Raw genomic sequence first — 21,581 nt, 5'->3', positions numbered from 1 at the left:
TTGCTTGAATGGGATGCAGATGGTGCTCCTGGATCAGTGTAAGGTGTGCAAAGTCTGTTTGTCCTCTGTATTCTCTGGGACTGTGCAGGGAAAGATGTGATGTGCCTGACATGTTCATACCCACTGAGAGGGACTTTTCACCAGGACATGTAGGGTTGGGACAAGGAGGAATGGCTTTAAGATGGAGGAGAACTGGGATAGATTAGAGATTAGAAAGAAATTCATCTCTTTGAGGGTAGAGAGACTGTGGCACAGGTTGCCCAGGGAAGCTGTGACTGCCCCATCCCTGGAAGTGTCCAAGGCCAGCTTGGATGGGGCTTGGAGCAACCTGGTCAGGTGGAACAAGATGAGCTTTACAGTCTCTTCTAATCCAACTATTCTATGATTCTATAACCCAGCCAAGACTAGTGCTCCTCTGCTGATCTCCACAGCCTTTGCTGGGACATTTGTAGGGACACAGACCTTCTCCCCTTGCTTCCTGCTGTAAGTTTGGGCTCAAGGGATACAATCAATGGAAATTATTCTGTTAAGTTTGGTGGCTCAGAGCTGTCTGTCTTGGGATTATGGCAATGTGGGACCTGCCAAGTGATAACCAGGAGGTGCAGGGCTTGATGGCTCTTGATGGGTGTGATAGCCAGGAGCACCCAGGAGAATACCTACAGGCATAGCTTCTGTGCACAGCACCCTGGAAACACCTCCTGTTCTGCAAACCTCACAGGGGTGGGCCCTCCTGCACAGGTGGTCTCACACAAAGCCATTCCATTGGTGATGGGAGCGTAGTGATGCAGGCCAAGGGGTGCTGTGCTGGCTCTCTTGGAGTACATGCAGAAACCACAAAGTCCCAGGGTTTTTCCTTGGTGTAGGGAGGACACAGACCCTCTGTATGGGAGGGGACATGGAAGTTCACTGGGTATGGAGGCTGTTGCACAAAGTTTGGCAACTGGATGGACTGCCGTGGCAGGTCCATAACTCCCATTCCTGGTTGTAATTTAGACTGTAAAGGTCATCCTGCCACAAGAAGATGAAATTTTTAAAGTTTTTCCTGCCTTGTGGAAGGAGATCTTTCCTGTACACAATGTCATGGCCAGGCACTGCAGTTCAACCCTTCAGGGAAGGATGGATTTATGAAGACAAGCAGTCCTGAGGATGAGGGCTCTTTGGGCTGGAGCTGCTGCCCTCTGTCTCATTTATGCTGGTTTGAGACATGGCCAGCTCTGGTGAACTGGGTGACAGTTTTCTTAAGCCCTGAGCTCTTGAAGTCAAGGGACTATGTGAGTCTCTGGATTCATGTGAGCTTTTACCCATGTGTCTGTGCAGCTGGGTTTGAAAACAAAATCTCTGATGGCTCAGACATTGGAGGGGACTTTCAGAGGTTGCAAAACCTTATTTATTGGGGCCTGTCGGGTCTCATGACTAGTGTAAGCCACCCATGGTTGTTGTCCTCCTTACACAGCCCTTCAGGTGGGTCTGTCCTGCTCCTGCTGCAGCCGACCAGCCTGCAGCATCACAAAGAAGGGAAGGTAGCATGGCATAGCCATTTCATGGCCCCTGACCTGCTTGGGTTCCTCAGACTCTTGGCACACTGAGAAGTAAGAAACCTAAGAGCACTGAGTTAGCCTCTGCTTTTCAGTGACACTCACCCAGGCATGTTAGAAAAAGGAAAACCTACCTTTGCTCAGATTCTTTTCCATGAGCACTTCTCTTGCAGAGTTGGGGAACAAGAGGTCTGGTCGCTGACTTGTGCCCACTCCTCACTGCCACAACAGGGCTGTGTGCACCTCTGTCTTGCAATCTTCCCTCCTTACACTGTTATTTTCTGTGAGTTCTCCACTGTCCCTGTCATGCTATGACTGTTTTTGGTTGTTGTGGATTCTTGGGGTGAAGAGATGCCTGTTGACAGAGTACCTCCTATGCTGCAGGCATGTTCAGCAATAGATGAAACAGTACATTATCAAGGCTGTTTTAGTTCTAAATCCAAACCACAGCACTGTGTGTGCTGCTGTGAAGAGGTGAACTCTGTGACAGGTGGAGGAAATGTTCCTGTAGCTTCTACCTGTGTCACCCATGAAATGTGGCATTGTGACAGAGGTAATGACCACTGTGGCTGCTGGAAGTGGGGAGGCAGGTTTCACCTGAGACCTGGGTTATTTCAGGCAGGTCCTGAAGGGACAGAGCCCTCACAGTTCTTTAGGTCTCTCAGACAAAGAGTATTGCTGGATTTGACTCACCTTAATTCTCCCAGTGTGGGTTTGTATTGAGATGTGTCGTGGAATGTATGCCCCTGCATCCAAAGCCAAGCAGATTCGGGATTGCTGATAGTCATCCAGCAGTCCTGGGAGCTGTGTTTGTAGGTTCTTGCATCTCACAATCTGTAATGCTGTGCCTGAATCCTCTAGGCTATCTGTTGCAAACCATGCCTAGTGAGACTGCACACACCAATGTGATGTTCAAGCAAATCCCAAGTTTATTCAAAAACACAGGTATATATGACCTCAAGTGACCCCGCCCCAGGTGCAGTGGTCTGACTCCAATTGGTTGAGGCTGGAAACACGTCCTTTTAAGGTGAAAACGAAACTTGTGAGGTGGTCCTCCAGACCCACCTGAAACAGGGCTGCAACATCTATCTGTAAAGCAGGATGGAGCCTCCCCTGCCTGGGTGTGTGTCCATCACCATTCACATCCCTCTTGGTGGAGAGAGCACTGTTTGGAGGCAGCCTTGCACTTCCAGGATGTCTCAGCTAAGAGAAAATCCTGAAGTTACAGCACATGGATTGTTGCCTAAAAGCTTCTGCTTTTTCTCCACTGCAGAAGGGATCAAGGACATTTGCTGCTGACATCCAAACGTAGATGAAATACCCTCAATCTTCAGGATTTGCATGCTTTTGAAGTAGTCATAATTGGAACAGTTAAAGGAAGATTAAATCCATTCTGGCATTGGATCTACTAGCAGGTGTCATGTGCAAACATCTCTGGTTCAGAGGTCTGGCTTTTTACTGGGACGTGACCAAATTAAGGGATGATTGACCCTGTGGGATTGCTCATCACAAAACTGCCTTTTTCAGCTACAGAAACTTGTAATAACATTGGGAACCAAGCAGGTTAAACCACAGGGCCTATAATCATAACATCCATTTCTGCCTCTTCTCTTTCCTCCCAGCTCCATGTGGAACAGGGCAAGAATTGCCTTGACAGTATTTTTGTGTTTCCCTTTTGGTCCAGGTTTGCTTCTGGAGACTCCAAGCTGAGCTGCAGCGATGATGACAGGGAGCATTTTCAATTCAAAGACATCAGGGATGGCTTCAGCTCGACCTTTGAGAAGATTGTTGAGTCTGACCTTATGAAAGGAACATACTACAGCAGCCTGGACTCTCTGGATGTCCTCTCCCTCACAGACGAGACAGACAGCTGTGTCAGCTTTGAGGCCCCACTCACCCCACTGATCCAGCAAAGGGCCAAGGAAAGCCCTGAGCTCTTGGAGCAGAAACTGGCAGCCCAGCAGAGAGAAGCCCTTCACCACATGGCTGCTGATAAGCAGGAGCAGGGAGCAGCAAAGCCAGCAGAGGGGGATTTTGGGAGCCCTCTAAGGCACTCTATTACCAGCAGCAGGTCAGAGAATGTGCTGAGCCGGTTGTCTTTGAAGAGTATCCCAAATGGGTTCCATGTGGAAGGGTCGGAGGAAGATGCCACCAAAATCATTAACTCCATCAGGTAAGACGTGGAATTTCTTGGGCAGTGGCTCCTTGCCTTATGGGGTCCCAGTCCAGGAGCAAGGCTCAGTGAACATGGTAGAGATGGAGCTGCTCTTTTACCCCTTGTGTGTCCTCTTCTGTGCTGTTGTGGCAGAGAGGCCAAATACCAACAGGAAAAACTTTGCTGCCTGTAGCTTAGAACTGCACTGGGGACCAATGTCTCGTCCATTTAGTCCAGCAGGACTGTGTCTGAATCCTCCTTGTGCTCAAATCCAGGACCTCAATCCACAGCTCCTCCTGAGCTGCAGGATCCTGCAGAGTCCTGTGATCCCAGGAAAAGCCAAAGCTCTACACTTGGTGGTCATGTTGGCTTTGGAGGGCATCACTATCCCTCTGGTTGCTCACAAACCCTTTCTGTCCCTAGAGCAGGTAAAGCTGAGACTCTTCTGACCAGACTCCTGCCTTGTCTGCCTGACACCTGCAAAGTCCTTGGCAGGTTGGGGGCAGTCAGGTGCACTCCCAAATGTGCTCTGCAGGCCAGGGAAACCTCAGGGCTTCATTTAGGACTGGGTACCACTGTAAAAGTCTCCGTAAAGGTTCCTCTGCAGGCAGTGAGGAGATCAGCAGAGACTTCATCCTCTGAACCAGCTCAGATCCAAACCAACACCTCTGGGAGGCAGCAACTCATCTGTAGAGCACTTCCTTGCATGAGGAAAAGCAACCAGGTCCTGGGAGAGCTGGAGCAAGGTCATATGTCTAGCTCTCAGGCCTTCAGTGAGTCATACCAATCAAAAATTAATGCATAGGTGCTATAACTGGCCTTGGACTGGAAAATAAAGGGCTGTGTCCCAACCCACATGGTGCCAGTGGGGCTGCTTATGTGTTGTTCATGGGAACAGTTGGCCACGAGGCCAGCAGGCAGCTGGAGAGGAGCAGCTCAGCTGTAACTGCACGTCTGTGCCAGTCCCATTGACACAATTTGTACAAGTGCAGTTTCTTATCACTGGCAGATAACCTGAACTGAAAAGTGTATTGTCTGTCCATTCCTAAAATTTCCTGAATGTCCACAGCTTGGAAAGAGGTTGGTATCCCTTTCCATACCAGTGGCAAGAGAGGAAGCTTCAAAAGATGTTGGGGCTGCTTGCTTTGATACATCCTCCTTACTCAGGGAGAAGTCACTCTCACTCCAGCCTTTAATTTGAAATTAAATTGTACTGTTCCCATTGACTTGAAATGAAAGCGGGTTTGTCCAATGCCCACTTCATAAACATGTTGCTTTCATATTTTTTGGTGAGAACAAGGAGAAAATCAAAAAATGGCATTTTCTGTGCATTTCCTGGAGTCACAGGCTGCTCCTTGAGTGTTTCTTGTTTCTGTCCGGCTGCTCCTTGAGTGTTTCTTGTTTCTGTCCAGCGATGCCAGCCTGAAGGACACCCTGTCAGACTCTGACTCTGACATGGGCAGCACGGAGCAGCTGGACCAGGGCAGCACAGACACCTTGGCCAACGGCTGCAGGGCAGACAGTGAGGCTGCCAAGAGGTTGGCCAAGCGCCTCTACAACCTCGAGGGCTTCAAGCGCTGCGACGTGGCACGTCAGCTCGGGAAAAAGTAAGTGGGCTTTGTGTGGGAGCCAACCCTGGGAGGGGGTGACAGAGGTGGCAGCCAGGAGCACAGTCTGCAGAAACACAGCCAGGGTGGGCAGGGGCTGGGGAGCATTGGACAAAGGCAGGAAGGGACAAGCCTGGTTGCTGGATGGGGCTGTTGGAGATCCTTCCAGTTGAAATTGGATGAATGTCCTTAAAATATGAACTCTACAAGCTGCCTGTGATATTGGGCATTAACTGGCACAAGCTGCTGCCCACCAGAACCAAGAGCTTCCTGCATTTGGTAAGGACCCAGAAAGACTAAAGCAATCCCCAGGATGAAGCTTTTAGGATCCAGCCCTGGATTGTCACTGCGATCCCTGCCAGTCCCCCATGTCTGCACCCCAAAATCTTCCTGCTGCAGAGCCTCCCAACCCAGTCTGTAAGATGGCAGGCAGGGTTTGCTGGAGAGCCAGGGCCACACCAGAGGTCCAAGCACTTCAGCTGGTAGATTTGCCTGGGTAGAGCAGAAGGGAAATAAAAAGTGTTTATTCAAATATTCAAAAGTGGGAGAGTTGCAGAGATTTTTAAGAGATAGTAACAGTAATGAGTGTGGCAGTAAGATTATTTTAGGATGCCAGTGGGAGTGAAGGCACCAATCCCCATCATCCTTTGCCTGGATCAGATATAACCCATGTTGCTGGGATTTTTTTGTCATCTTTGGAATGTCTCCTTCCTGCCCAGATCAGCAGAATACACCTGTCCCTCAGTGAATACCCAACCTTTCAGTACCAAAGATGGTCTGTGACTCCCAGCTTAGTCCTGGGATAGAAGGAGCCCAGGAATGATCTCCTAGAGAGGCTCTTTGTATCACCTGGCAGCATCCCCATCCTTCTCTTTTGCTGTGGTTCTTGTAGCAGGTGCACTGCTGGTTGCTGATGCCTCAGGTCTTAACATCCTTCTCCTTTCTTTCAAATTTGCCATGACAGTTCACTGAGGGGGGAAGTTTCAAGCAATGGGTCTCTGTCTCTTTGGTAATCCCTGCAGTCCTCACTCACACCTGCAACCCTCACACCTTGGAAGGCTGTTGGGTGACCCACATCTGGGAATTCACACAGCCTTTGAAATAAAAGTTTTGTTTTGATCAGCTGGGTTTTGACATCTGAATCATTTCCTGGCATAAGACCTGAATAGAGCTGCAGGCTCTTGTTCTGGAGCAGGAAAGGGAGAAGAATGAAGACAGGAGTGTATTAAGTCAGTCTTGATCACTTAAGACAGTGTAGGATGAACATACAGTGGTGGGAGCAGGGTAAGTTTAGTGGTGCTTTAAGGTGAGCTCCATGCAAAAAGTGAAATTTTATTTTAAAGCTATTTAGCTTGTTTTATGCCTTTTCTTTCTTTGTTATCATTGACGATTTTCTTAAAATCAACAAAACAAAATAAACAAGAAAACAACAAAACAAGCAAACACCACCAAAAGTAAACCAAAGGCAAAAACATTCATCATTGTCAAACAAACAGAAAGGGCTTGATAAAGGTCTGCAGAGCTCCTCTCACCTTACACCTCAGTTTGATGCAGGTCTGTGTGGCAGGGACACCAGCCAGAGGATGGCAGGAATGTCCCCATGGGAAGTGCCTTGAAAGGCCAGCAGCCAGAGGATGGCAGGAATGTCCCCATGGGAAGTGCCTTGAAAGGCCAGCAGCCAGAGGATTGTAGGAATGTCCCTCTGGGAAATGCCTTCCTGTGTTGTGGGAATGTCTTTCATATCTGAGCTTCATGGTGGAAGTGTCACCCATTCCTGAAGGGAGGGCTGGGACTGGCATGGAGAGAGGAGGACACTTTCTGAATGAGGGAACCAGAGCAAACACCCTAAGCTCACCTTAGTGTGGGACATGGTCTAGTCCTGGCCACTGCTGACATCCCACGGCCTGAAAATGTTAACTGGCTCTGGAGCTCAGGGAGGAGAGTCCCAACAATGCCACTGACATAGGAGTTTGTTGATTCCTGAGGACTGGCTGCCTTCAGGTGACCTGTGGTACTGTCCAGTTCCCTTGGCAGAGCCTGCAGCCCCTGCCTGGAGCTTCTCCAAGCAGAGAGGGACCAAGTGGGGTACACAGAAGGTGTGATGGCCACCCAGGCTGGGGACTGCTGGCACCACAGCAGCTGGCTCAGACCACTTGTCCTGTGGGTCACAAATTCTTGACAGATTCCTGGCCTTCAGCAAGACCCACTGAGCTGAGGGACATCCTGGGCTTCCCTGATAAGAGCGTGAGATGGAGGGAAGCTCGCACCCACCCTCATCCTGCCTGACTGCAGGTCTAGTTGCGAATGTAAATTAGGGTGTAGCTCCAAGTGTGGGCCATGGAAACATCTAAAAAGCAGTTCAACCCACCCAAAATCTGTGCTGGGTATAGACATGCCAAGTCTTGTTGCTTTAGGGAGCCTTGTACAAGGCCAGTTCTTCAAGCACAGTTTGAGATTAGGTGGGGGATTAAGACCCTGTTCTGCCCTGCTGATGGCTGCAGTGCTGCAGGATGTGGCAGCTCTTGCTGTGTGCCCAGTGCCCAAGCAGATTCCCAGGAGACCTAGTAAATGGGTGCCCAAACAGAAGGGGTCATAGAATCAGAGAAAATCATAGGGAGGCTTTGGTTAGAAGGGACCTTAAAGCTCAGCCAATTCCAACCACCAGTCATGGGCAGGGACACCTTCTACTAGATCAGGTTGCTCCAAGCATCACCCAACCTTGAACACTTCCAGAGATGGGGCAGCCACACTTTCTCTGGGCAACCTGTGCCAGGGCATCACCACCCTCACAGGGAAGAACTCCTTCCCAATATCTAATCTAAACCCACTCTCTGGCAGTGGGAAGCCATGCCCCCTTGTCCTGTCATTCCATGCCCTTGTTCAAAGACCACTTCCAGCTCTCTTGGAGCCCCTTTAGGCACTGGAAAGGGCTCTCAGGTCTCCCTGGAGCCTCCTCTCCTCCAGGCTGAACAACCCCAACTCTCTCAGCTTGTCTCTGTGGCAGAGGGGCTCCAGCCCTCAAAGCATCTTTGTGGCCTCCTCTGGACCTGCTCCAACAGCAGATCTTTTGCTGGGGACCCCAGACGTGGACACAGTACTCTAGGTGTGGTATCATGGGGGCAGAGTAGAAGGGGTGAGACTTTTGCTCTGGAGAGACTAAAACAGCCCTTGTGAGGTGGGACCTGACTGGGAGCAGGGAGAACACTGGCTGGTTCCCAGCACCAGCACAGCCACTGCATGATGTTTTTTGCAGACTCAGAACTGAGAGGATCCCAGAGGAGGTCTGGGGCTTGCTCAGTTCTGCTCATCCTTTGCCATAGGGGTGAAGGTGTGATGACATCTTTCACAAGCATGTGGTCACCTTCTGCTGTGAAGTTCCAGGACAAGTGGAAGTGTGACACTGCTTCAGACAACTGCTTTGGCTGTGGGTCCATGAAGTCTTTCCCACAGCTAGCAAGCCCAAAATGATAGGATTGTTTTATGATTGTGTGCCCTTGTGGCTTCATACAGTTTTGAAACAGTTTCCTGTACAACCCCCAACGCCAATACTTATCTCCTGTCTTTCAAATCTCCACCTGGAACTGTCCCCTGGAGCTGTCCTGGTGCTCTGCCTGATCCTGCTGTGTGTTGTGCATCTATGCCAGGGGCTTTGCAGCAGCCACCTCACAGCAGAGATGAAATAATGCTGTAGGAAAAGCAATGAATTCTGCTTTAACACATCTTGGCATGAACTTGGACGTGAAATCCTTAGCAAAACACTTTTCATTTCATGGAGAGAAGAGAAAGGAATTGTGTATGGAAAAGGCTGAGCATGTTGAGATCACGTCCGATTTCTTGCCTGCTGTCATTGATTACTCTTGCACTTCCACTGAGTTGTGTAGATAGAGGAGCTCTCAATAGACCCCATTCGGGCTTTAAAGGCAACAACTGTCCAAGCATCCTTCAAAAATGTGGTAGGGCAATGATTTCTGGAGGAGCAGTCAGGGATGAGAGAGGCCAAAAGCTCAGCTGAGTCCTCCTGCTTCAGTTTCCAGCAGCATCCATCTGCTGTGGGAGCTGTGTGAGAGGGTAGGATGGGAGCCTGCGTGGAGTGGAGAGCAGGACTATTGTAGTGGGAGGAGGGGAGATGGCCAGCAATGGAAGAGAACTAGGTGTTGGATGAGCATAGGACATCTTTGTGGCCTCCTCCTCCTCCTCCTGGATGGTTTGGGAGGAGGCTCCACCCTGCCAGCAGCACAATAGAGGGGTGCAGCAGGGGAGATGTCTCTCATTCTCTGTCTGTGGGTGTGTGGGACTGGCTGCAGGCATGTTACCATCCTTTTCATGCCAGCAGAGAGTCACCCTGGGTCTGGAATCACATCTACAGTGTCTTGCTGGGATTGGGCTGGTCAAGAGGCAGCAGTCTGCTGTTCCTTGAGGACAGTGTCTTTTTCACTGGTGAAAGGGCTGACTACTCCCTCTTTAATTACAGCAATGAATTTAGCAAGCTGGTAGCAGAGGAGTATCTCAGCTTCTTTGACTTCACTGGCCTGACCCTTGACAAAGCACTCAGGTGAGCTGGGCTCTGGGATGGATGGAGCAGCGTGGTGGGGTCTTCTCCAGGCTTCCCAGCACCTTGGGGGCCATCCATATGATAGGAGCACTGTGGGGAGCTCCAGGCTGTGCTTTAATGCTTGCTTTGATGTCACGTTTGACACAAGGTGCTACCACCAAAAGTGTGCTTCGACAGGAGGGCTCACAACCTGCTCCCCTGTGGTGGAGAGCAGCTTTCCCAGGAATCCCATCCAACACAAAATCAGAGCAAGTGAGAGCAACTTATTCCCTTGGGATGGGCAACCCATCCTGGTGCCATCAAGCCAGAGCTGGGTCAGATCTCAGCTGGCAGAGTTTCCCTGTACAGCTCAGCACTGGCTCCATAGACTCCTTTGCATCCCACCTGGAGAGCCCAGGGTGCCCAGGCTGGGGTCAGGACAAAGGACCCTCTTCCCATCTCCCTTCTTAGCACAGACACTGCCCAGCCGATTGATCCATGATGTCTCTAAGTATCCCTTTTTGTCTGCAGGACATTCTTGAAAGCATTCCCACTGATGGGAGAGACGCAGGAGCGGGAGCGGGTGCTGATCCATTTCTCCCGGCGATACTGCCAGTGCAACCCAGAAGAGAGCACATCTGAAGGTACAAACCCCTTTCCCTGGAATCCTGCCCTGATTGTTATCACTGCCCTGGGGGTGCCAGATGCTGACATTGAGTGGAAGAAGAAGACCTTTCTGTGAAGATTGAGGAAAGGTGTTGGCTTGCTCTACACAGGAGTTGTGTTCCCTGCATCTACAGCTGCAGCAGAAAAAAGCACAGCTGGCTAAAATCCTGGGGTCACTGCAGTTGCAGATTTTCTTAGCTACTTTCAGCCTCTCCACAGTATTTTTTCAGAGTGGATATAGTTTCTTCTGACGTTTTTAGGGTAGCAGCTGGATTTGATGACCTTAGAGATCTCTTCCAACCTTAACAATTCTACATTTTCACCATTCCTGGAAGTGTTCAGAAGATGTGGCACTTGGAGATATGGTGTAGTGATGCAGTGATGCTGGGTGAATAATTGGACTTGATGATCTTAGAAGTCTTTTGATTCCATGATTCTATGGGAAAGGTCATTCCTGGTACACATGTGCACACACACACACACACACACACAGAGACATGAGCATTCCCACATTTGCACTTACATACACACCTCTACACACCTGCTAACATGGGAATGCCCCCATGATGGAATCAGGCTGCTCACCTGCTCTGAGCTGGCACCATGGCAGTGCCAGTTATTCCTCCTCCACCCTCCCTGTATGCAGGAGCCCAGCTGTGCTCAGACCTCCTGCTTGTCTCCTCCTCCCAGGCTTCCTAAAGGGCAGCAGTACCTGGTGCCACATGAACCTTCCAGTCCCTCTGCTAAGCTAACTGGACACTCACTATTCTCCAAATAGAATTACGTTTTTGCCTTTATCAGGGCTATCCCAATAAAACACAGGTTTAGATTTCATTTCCCTGCATTTCACTGATCCAAACATGACCTTCCCTGGAAAGGGTTCCCGTCCTGGAGGCACTAAACTGCAGGCTGAATTTCCAGCTGAAATATCCCACATACCAAGTTCTGACCCCTCTCCAACACTTCCCTCTGGAAGTGATCCCCAGTTTTGTTGCATCCACCTCCCAACCCTACAGACAAGGGCCATGGGGCTTAAGTGCCACATCCAGTCATTTCCTGAACCTCTAGGGATGGAGACTTCACCACTTCCCTGGATAGCCCCTTCCAATGTTTAACCACCCTTTCAGTGAAGAAATTTTTCCTGTTGTCCAACCTGGACCTCTCCTGCCACAGCTTGAGGTCATTTCCTCTTGTCCTGTTGCTTATTGCCTGGAGAAGGGGCCAACCCTGGTTTTTCTCTCAGATAGTGGTGTCTTGTTATTCCCTTCCTGTACTGATGAAGCCCAGACATGGAGGAACTACATGGTTGGGTTGTGACTCTCACTGAGAGAAAAAGTGAGTGCAACTGGGCGAAGGAACAGTGAGAGAATGGCAGGTCTTGGGACACCAGCTCCACCTTGGGGCCATGTGGGACATGATTTACCTGACCAAAGTTACATAGTAGTGCCTAATGTCAGCCTAGAACTTCCCACAGAGATGTAAAAATACACACTGGGAAGCCACGTTGTCCTAAACCCAAAACTGCTGCTCGTGAAAGTGAAGGAAGCATCTTCCTTGGGAAGTGATTCTCTTGAACGGGGATGTCCCATCACATCACACCATGTCCCCAGGACTAGCAGCCCTCATAGAGAAATTCTCAATGTGCACATGAACCTTTCTTTCCTCAGATCTCAGTTCTTTCAAGAAAAGGAGAAGCTCAAGTGCTCAGCTGACTTCATCCTGGACTGGTGTGTTTGTTGCTTTTAGCTGTCAGTGTTCAGAGCTTGGCCTTGAGCATGGGGTGCTCAGGAATTGTCACTATTCCATACAGCTCCAAGAGCTTGGAGACTGCCAGGAACTGATGCCCAAAGACTTCAGGACAAACCCTTGAGGTGACCATGAAAAACTGCGGCAAACCAGCTCTGTTTGCCAGGGTCTCTGCCCCATCTACAGTGGCTTCAGGACATAATGGAAATCATGGAATCATAGAAAGGCCTGGGTTTGAAAAGACTGTAAAGATCATCTAGTTCATGGCAATGGAGTAAGACTTAGTAGAAAGTCTGGTATTTAGAAAGCTATTGGCAAAACTGCTTTAAAGACAGTTCCCTGGTGATTGATTCAGAAAAAGGTAAAGTTTGAGGGAAAAGAGGATGTCTTTGTTTGTTTTTTTTAACTGTCTCACACAGTTGAATGTAACAGGTATTCTTTAGAACCCTCAGACATAGCAACTGGCCTTGGTTCTGCAATAGGTGGGCTGCCAGGACACCAAACACCAAAACTGCATGGGAATGGGAGTATCAACCATAGTTGCCTGACTGTTGTGTGTTTCAGATGGGATTCACACACTCACCTGTGCCCTGATGCTGCTAAACACAGACCTCCACGGCCACGTAAGTAGTACTTGGAGGTGTATCCATCCTTTATTCCTTCCCAGTGTAGAGGTCTGTTCCCTCATTGCTGGAAAGTTAAGTTGGCAGAGAGTATTTGACCTGCTCCAGGGGGAATTTTGGGTGCCAGGCCCAGACCTGGGGACAGTCCACACACAAGTGTCACTCCACACTCAAGCCAAAGGCACATCTCCTGCTGACATCAGTTATCCTATGGAGGGACAGGCAGTCCAGCTTTCTCCCCAGGACCTGTTGCTCACATCAGCTCTGTCCCAGGAGCTACCATTGAGATCTTCCCTGCCAGTCTCTCTGGGGTTGGGAATGGCAGCACCAGTCGTGCTGCAACTTCTTGTGGTGCAGACAGCTGACTATGGTGCAACCCTCTTCCCAGAAACTGCTGGAAGGGGGTCAGTTGTTTCACACAGGTCTATATTTCATCTTTCCTTCCCAAAACATGAACTCCCAGATGTTGCTTTTCCCCAAGATGTAACAGGAGAATTTCTCTGGACAAAGGGAAGGATGAGCAGAGATCAGTGCCCAAAAGAGTAGCTGGAAAACAGCAGAAGCTGCGAGAAGATCTCTCGCCACCTTTTAGGGGTTCTTACTGGTGGTGTAGGTTGGATTTGTTCCTAAAAGGTCAACCAGCGTGTAGAGAGCAGAGGAGAGTTGGAGGAAAAATAACTGCTGGAAGGAGATGACACTGGTCCAAGGGGACAGCACTGGGACATTGTGCACCTTTGGAGACCTTGCCCCAGCCACACCTCTGGGAGTGGACTTTGTGCCCTGCTCAGTGCTGAGGTTGAAGGCACTGCTGACCCAGATCCTCTCCCTGCCCTCCAACTTCATTGTGCAGGTGTAGAGCAGCTGTGAGGCTCAAAGGGCTGTGCCCTCTTTCCAGCAGTAGAGGGGCTCCTCAACTCTCAGATTGTCGAAGTACCTTCTTTCCTAGCCCCTCTGAGAGCTCAGACCTGGAGGTGCAGATTTCCCAGAAGCTGGAGGGGACATGGATGGGAGCAGGGGAGGAGTCTGTTACAGCAGCCTGTGCATGTGGAACCTGCACACCCTTTTTCTGCCCTACAAACCCAGGATTTTCAAGCGCATCATCAGATTCTTCTGCCTCCAGCTGGTGACCATTTGTTGTGCCTCTGCAGAGGCTTGCCCTGAGTTTCTCTTCATTAGCCTGTAATGAGGGCACAGTAGGCCATTAACTCACCTCTTTTTTTTTTTCCTACTAGTTTATAGTCACATTTGAGAGGAGCCTTTTCCCGTGGGGTTGGGGAGAGGACACTACATGAGTGCTCTTCAGCAATGATGACAAAGATGCAAAGGCCACCAACTTCACCAGGGCCCATCCTGAGAGTCCACCTGGGAGACCCTTCCCATAATTACAACACAGATATTTCGCCCATAGCAGTGGCACGGTGTCAACACAGCAGCAAGTGAGGGGAGTTACTGGTTTCTGCAAGAGGATCCTGTCCAGATGTGCACTGTGACATCCTTTCCAGATGTGCACTGCAGCCTGCACCAAGCTGCCTCCAGCTGCTGTGGCCTCATCCTCTCAGAACAGGGAGCTATGACCAGTTTTATCCTGGCCACTGGGTCCATTCCCACCCACCTGGCTCCCAGCAACCTATCTCTGCATTCATCTTTCAGCCAAAATGGTTGGAGCCAAAAAATGTTTCCACCAAAGCATTTCCTGCAGCAGCAAAAGCAGCACTGTGGCAGAAGGCAAACTATGTGACTTGATTCCAAAATAATCTTATTTAGTCTAGTTTTTTAAGTAAAAACAAATGTAAAATATGCCTCTGAAAAGATAGACATACTTAAAAAGGCCAAATGTCAGCCTAATCCCCACTTAAAGCTCTAAACCCCTACATTTCTATTTTTCATTGACAAGCTGGCTCAGAGGCCTGGTAAGAAGAAATACTCTCATGATGTCTAGGCAAAGAAAAAATAACTTCCTTTTGACCAGGTGTGGAAATGCCTGAGCTTTTCTTTGAAAAATCTTCTCTTTATTTTTCTGCATGTATAACATTAATTTCTTCTTCTCCTTTTCCTCCTTTTTTTGTTTTTTCATTTCCTTCTGCTTCTGGAACCTCTCTTTCTGCTCTTTAACCCTTTACCAGGTGGTAAGTGCAGTCATTCCAGTGTTTTGCTTTAAAGCACTGGCATTTGACTTGTTTTTTATTGTGTTAAAACCAGTAAGGATTTTTGTTTGTGTGGATTCCTAGTGATTGTGCAGTGTTATTCCTTAGCAAGCCATTAGCAGCTGATATGCATCACATGAAATGCTCCTGGTATAGAGGAACCTCCATAAACTCCTGTGTACCTGGGAATGTGTCACTTGATCTGCCAGCCCTTCTTGTTGAAGATGCTGCCATGATGTTCCATATCACTTTTAATTTTATTTTCATTTTTAATGTTGTGTGTGTGTTACAGTGTATTACTGTGCATTGCCAGAGTGGGAAATTCCTTTGGTGAGGAAAGGAGAGTTGATGTGTCTCTGAAAAGGGGTAGTTCCCACAGCAGTGCCTCTGGAATGGTCCAGTTCACCATTCCAGCAGTGACTATGACACCCACTGAGTCCAGGCCTAAGGGTGATGAGACTGGCTTGGAAACAGTTTTGCACCTGCCCTTGGCTGATTTTCTACCACAGGAGCACTCAGCCCCTGTTTCCAAACAGAACACTTAGTGTCTTCAAAATGAGACGTTCCATATTTGTGGAAGCACCTGGAGTTGGTTTTAAAAGCCAGCAGTCACTAAACATTCCAAGTCTTGTAGTATAATCCAAGTTGTTGCAACTCTCTGCCTTGCTCTGCTGGTGCAGTTTGAGCTCCAGGAGATCTTGTGGCAAAGTACTGCCCTGCTCTATCTCTGCTCTGTCTCTGGGTGGAAACACAGCTTTGGGATGTCTCCTTTTCCACCATCAGTGTGATCCCTCCTGGCCATGAAAGGACAGTGATGAATCACACAAATCACCAGCACTCGTGGGTGCATTTTGGTACTTTAGCAAAGCCCAGCTCCTGGAGTCATGCTGTGATTTGTTGAAAAAGCAGGCCAGCAGTTCTCATGGCCATTGAACAAAGCTTGACATGGGATCCTGGGCCGCTCCTAACTCCACGTCCACCATTAATCTTACAAACCCTGTGATCCTCTCCTTAAGCCAAGCTCATGGTTGATGGTGGCAGAACTCCTGTGTTAGTAGCACCAGGAGAGCTGGTGAGCTCTGAGGTATGAGCACCCACTGGCATCCCCTGCAGAGTGCCACCAGGCTGCCCACAGCAGTTCTGTGTGACCCAGGGCTCACTGGTACCCAGAGATTGCAGGTTGGTTCCCTACAGTGGGGTGATTTGTTCCTGCAGCTTAGAACACATCCACTACCTCTGTCCCATCAGACCAGTGACCCTCACTTTGTGCTGGAGCAGAAATGTAGTTGATTGGGTGTTCTGCCCTGAAGAAGAGTATTTGGGAGAGGTCAAAGGACATGAGTAGAAGCAGGGCCTGCTAAGGGCATGATGCTTATGCTGTGGGGCTCTGGAGCTGTGCTCCTCTAACCACTTTACAACTGGGAGATTTGACTCCTGGGGCTCCAGCCTAGAAGCTCAAATGATTTAACACCTCACAGAGGGAGTGATGGGAGAGCATCCCAGACAGCCACCTTTCACACTTTTCAGTTCCCAGGAAAGTGTCTCTCCTCCCAGGTTTTCCACATGGCACCTGCATTTCTCATTGAGCACTCAGCTCCATATCCACCTGCACAGAATCCTAATGCTGGGACTTGGCAACAAGGAATGCCAGGCTACAGGCCAGAGTCTTCTAGAGGTGGATAAAGCCATTCTGGATACTTCAGGAAATGATCTGGGATCATCTTGGGTGAGCCAGCTCAGCAGCAGGTGGCAAGAAAAGGCAAGAACCCAAATGTAAACAGGAGAGTTCTTCTGGGTTGAAATGACGGGATAGCAGGATCAGCCCTGTTTATCTACCACCAGATCAGTCTCATCCTTGGGGCTGTCCCATGCAGGACCAGGGGTCAGAATTCGATGATCCTTGTGCAACCCTTCCAGCTCAGGAAATTCTATGGCTCTATGACTGTCATGGTCCTTGTCTCTGCATCCCTGCATCCCCATACACTGTCTGCACCCATCCACCTCTGCCCATCCATTCCCAAATTGTCTATACCCATTCATGTAAACATCCATCCTTTCTCAGCTGTTTAATCCACTGTTCAGTGCACTGTTGTCTCGCTGGCTCCCCATCCAGCTCACCATGGTGCTCTCTGATACTCTGACAGTGGCTTTTCATGCTTTGCTGCATGGCCTGGAGCAAGCAAAGGTGGGACAAAGTTCTTTTCTGCCAGGGGGACATATCAGGAATAGCAGCTATGTGTGGCTGTGGAACAGCCTCTCTGACTTGTTCTATTGCTGGTAAGTGACTGATGCACCATTAAATAAAAGCAAAATGCCCCCATCTATGTCAGGCTGGACAGAAATGAAGCTCTCCCTACTCAGAGGTCCCAGTTCAGCAAGGGACACAGAACACCTGAGCACTGAGTTTTAAGTGTGCAGGCACATTCTCCTGAGGATTATGTCCCCATGTGATGACCTTGCTGAATCAGCCAGGTGACCTACTGTGTAAGACACCCCACTGTGCCCTCAGAGTGGCTCTTTCCGGGGTTTTCCTGGGATCCCTCACAGTTGCTAAATATTGTTTGAAAGCCCAGGCAGTCCCTGGTACCAGTGCTGTTGATAATGAGGCTCTTGGAATCACAGAGTTGTTTCTTCCCAAGTGTTGATCAAGTGAAGCTGCAAAGTCTTTGTCCTGAGGTGGTTTTTTGTTCTCTCTGCTCAGCTGGTGGTGATGTGGAGGCACTTGCAGGGCTTTATGTTTGAGTGGCTGGCTCCAGCCCCCTTCTCAAAGCAGCAAGTGTTGAGAAGTGTTCAAATATTGCTGACATCAGGTTTTATTACATCTGAGTCACCCCAGCATCCTGTGCTGACAGCCAGCCTCAGTCCTGCCCCTGACCCTGCAGTGCTTCAGCCACCTTGCCCAACAAGATGATTCCCAGTATTCCCATCCTTATCAGAGCTTTCTCATCACCTGTTCTGGTTGTCAGGGAAAGGGGCTGTTTTTGTCTTTCCAAATTGCTCAGCAATTAGCTGCATTTCCACAGTGGGGCTGCAGTCTCAGGTGAGCTCAGACATTGTCTTGCACCAGAGAGAGAGACAAATGACAGAACAAAAAGGAAGCCATCCCTTGGGATGAATGTATGTCCCAGACACACATGAAAATCCCCCAAAAAGGCCTGTGAGGCTGGTAACTTGTGTTATCTCACTGTATCCACTCATCTCCAAAAATGTGTTGGCCTCTATATTCAATGCTGAATCACTACTGGAATAAGATCTCTTTGGGCAGAAAGACCAGTGCTGTGCACTCTCCTTCCCTGCCTCAGGGCAGGCGAGGGAGTAGTCACCTTCTCTCTGTGCAAAGTGATTTGGTGCCTCAAGGTCTCAGACAACACACCTGCCTCACCTCCAAACGTCCTTCCTCATGGAGGTTCCTTCCTTTACAATGTGCTTTTTCACCCTCCTTTCTCTCTCCATCCACATGCTGGATTTTTCCTTTACTTTTTGTGTCTGAATTTCACTGGCCAGCAGGAATACAAACCTCTCTTTCCTCTGCTGAAATCCCAGCATGTGTGCAAGGTTTCCTGAGCTCTTCTTCAGCCCACATACCCACTGAGGCCTGACTGGCAGCAGCCTCTGCCTAATGGGGACCGTGTGGCTCCCGGTGATGGCTGAGCTGTGTTGTGCCAACCATGTCCCCAGGCACTGCAGATTTGTAACAGTGCTTTATTCCCCTTCTTCTTGATCTCTCAAGGGTGCCAGCTCATCTGGAGCTGGCACCAGCAGGAGGCATAATTAAGAGTATCAGACAGAGCTGCTCAAAGGCAGCACTTGGCTCCCTGTGTAGCCCAAGAGTGTTTGCACACACAGATGACAGGTGAAGGGGGGCCACGGGGAGCTAATCCCAAAGCCTCACTCTTTCCTAATGCTTTCATCTGGGGAGAAGCCTCCAGGTCATCTGCTTTGCATGTTTGTGGGCAGGGATTTCTGGTGTCAGCCTCTTTCAAGAGGTTATTTCCTTGCACTGAGGACACATCTTGCCCTGCAGGGCACCTTCTGTATCGTCATCACCTTCATCCCGTGCCAGTGACCCAGTGAAGCCCTTCCTCTTCCTCACTGACCACCTAAACAGGACTTTGACTGCTGTTCTTGGCCATCTTCCCAGGCCCTCATGGATGGCCACGCTGTCAATACCTGGATGTGAAGCACACCCAATGACAGGATGCTGTTGGGATCCTGAGGACCACTGTTGTGAACTCATGCTCTCCTCACTAACTCCATTGTCCACTCCATGTGATGTCACCCAAGGTCTGTCCTTCACACATGCCAGGGTGTGAAGGGTGTGATATGACATAGCACTGGAGACACCCATCTTTCCTTTGTGACATCAGACTCCTTTTTCCAAACCCTGCAATTCCACTGACTCCTCCACACCTTTGGAGAGGTGGGATTGCAGAGGGGGACTTGGAAAAAAGCTGTCTGCTGTGACCCTTGCAGGCTGAGAAAGTGACTCACATGGCTATGGTGAAGAGTAAAGGGTTTGGGAAGACAGATGCCACAGGTGATGAAGCCATGGTATCAGGGATGCCAGGTGGCCTGGAAGCATCAGCACCAAATATGCTTGGCATTAGCGGGTGGTGAGCGTGTTCCAGGTTGTGAGATTCTCCCAGTGTACGTGTGTTGCCCTCTCACACCACTGCACTCAAGTTCATGCAGTACCATCTGGACCATCTCTTTTTGTAATAGCAATGAAAAATAACATTTTCCATAAAGAACCAGCAATCCCTTGCCCAGTGCTGGTAGTTTCAGATGCTGGCACTGCATGCTCACACTATTTGACACACATCAGGCTTGGAGCCCCATCCAAGCACTGCCATTTCAATACACTGCTTATTTTGAGTTTTGAGACACAGCCCTTGTATCAGGACCAACCTGGACCACTTAGGAAGCCTGGAGTTAGAGCTGGAGAGGCTATTTTCAAGTGTCTTATCCCCACCATTAAAAAGGAGGTCACTTGTAACATTTGGGTTCTGGCATGAACAAATAAAGCAAATTGCCCAATAGAAAATCAGAGCAGAAACCCTTTCAGCTTTGAGCTTTTGGGAAAAACCCAGGCTTTCAGCACCACATATAAAAATGTTCTTTGAAGGACACTGATTAAAGTCAAAACTGCCCACAAGTTTAATGAGCTGCTTCTTTGCCTTACAGAACATTGGCAAAAAGATGTCGTGCCAACAGTTCATAGCAAACCTGGACGGGCTGAATGATGGGAAGGACTTCGCAAAGGATTTGCTGAAGGTAACATGATAAAAATAGATAGTGGAATACTGTCATTATTGCAGTGCCACCCAGTCCTGCTGGGACACTCTGAGCCCTTCCATCAGCATTTTCCAGTGCACAGTTGTTTCAGAAGAATTGTAACCCCCATGGATGCCTTTGCTAAGAGATCTGCTCCTGATGGTGTTTTATCCAGATTTGTGGCATATTTGCCCTCAGAACATACCAGGGACCCTTTTCCCCCCGAGCAGCTCTGTGATGCACCAGACAATGCACAGAACAAAGTACCCCCCACCCCCAAATATGCCCATCCAGCAAACTTTTCTCTGCCTTTGCTTCCATGTAATTAGATGCAGTGATCCAACACAACTAGTGCAGTACCATGGGATTTTGGTTAAACACCCCAAAGTCAGTATTTTCACCATACCCCACCCCTCCATATGGTCAGGGCCAACTCTACATTCTACATTTCTAGCCCATTCATGCTTCTTTTCCAGTGCCTCTGAGAAGCCACTGGCATTTTGCATGGGAGGAACTGGAAGAGCTGAGCCCAAGGTCATTCATCCCTCCTCTGCTACTCAGTTCAAGCCTCCCCTTTCCTTTCCCCTCGTTAAGACACGAAAGGTGTCATGGCATATCCCAGAGTCTTCTACCATCTTATGTAGGCCAGGAGTGACTCAGGACTAGGTGCAGCACCCAATATGAGTCAAAAATGTCATATACAGCCTCCTGAGAAAGGTTGGCTGCCAGACCCCTCTGCTGCTGATGTGCCCAGTCCAATACCCAGCATGGCACATGGACAGAAAGGGGTCTAACAGGACAGCAGTTGTCCTGGTCACTGGTGAAGATTTCTCCAGGACAGTTCAGCAAGGAGGGATCTCTCCAAGAGCAAAGGCAGAGTGTGGAGGAGGAGATGATCTCTACAGCCAGAAATTACTTTGATGAGAGACACAGCTAATTCCATGTTCTTGTTTCAGACACTATATAACTCCATCAAGAATGAGAAGCTGGAGTGGGCCATGTAAGTATATGCTAAGCATTTGAGAGATAGTGTGTCTTTCATTGTGTCTGGCAGGTCTTTAAGTCATGTTTCAGTCCCAGAATATTTCCTGTCAAGCCCTTAAGCACTGAAGCTCCTCTGTAGGCAAATGGAGTTTATTTATGGCTTAGACACAAAAGAAGTTGGTGACAGTCTATGGATCCATGATCTAAAGGAAGGGAATGCCCTCTTTGTTTACTATTACACATGTAAAACACTGGTCCCTCTCCAGGTGCTTCAGGAGTCTTTGCCCAAGGAAAGATCTGTGGTTACTTTGGTCAC

At 49.1% G+C, this 21,581-nt stretch overlaps 1 protein-coding gene across 1 annotated transcript in view; it reads left to right on the top strand.

Moving 5' to 3' along the window:
* PSD2 (pleckstrin and Sec7 domain containing 2) overlaps nt 1-21,581 on the top strand; it is a 68,412-nt gene that overhangs the window by 28,104 nt on the left and 18,727 nt on the right. Inside the window, exons 4-10 of the mRNA XM_071569964.1 lie at nt 3,220-3,708; nt 5,103-5,297; nt 9,769-9,849; nt 10,360-10,472; nt 12,805-12,863; nt 20,192-20,281; nt 21,238-21,281. Of these exons, the coding sequence (XP_071426065.1) occupies nt 3,220-3,708; nt 5,103-5,297; nt 9,769-9,849; nt 10,360-10,472; nt 12,805-12,863; nt 20,192-20,281; nt 21,238-21,281 (1,071 nt within the window). The remainder of the gene's footprint in view (nt 1-3,219; nt 3,709-5,102; nt 5,298-9,768; nt 9,850-10,359; nt 10,473-12,804; nt 12,864-20,191; nt 20,282-21,237; nt 21,282-21,581) is intronic.

This window comes from Pithys albifrons, chromosome 15, assembly GCF_047495875.1.
Source record: "Pithys albifrons albifrons isolate INPA30051 chromosome 15, PitAlb_v1, whole genome shotgun sequence".
Taxonomy (NCBI): domain Eukaryota; kingdom Metazoa; phylum Chordata; class Aves; order Passeriformes; family Thamnophilidae; genus Pithys; species Pithys albifrons.
Note: the sequence above shows the minus strand (reverse complement) of the source record. Positions and strands in the feature narration are given on the sequence as shown.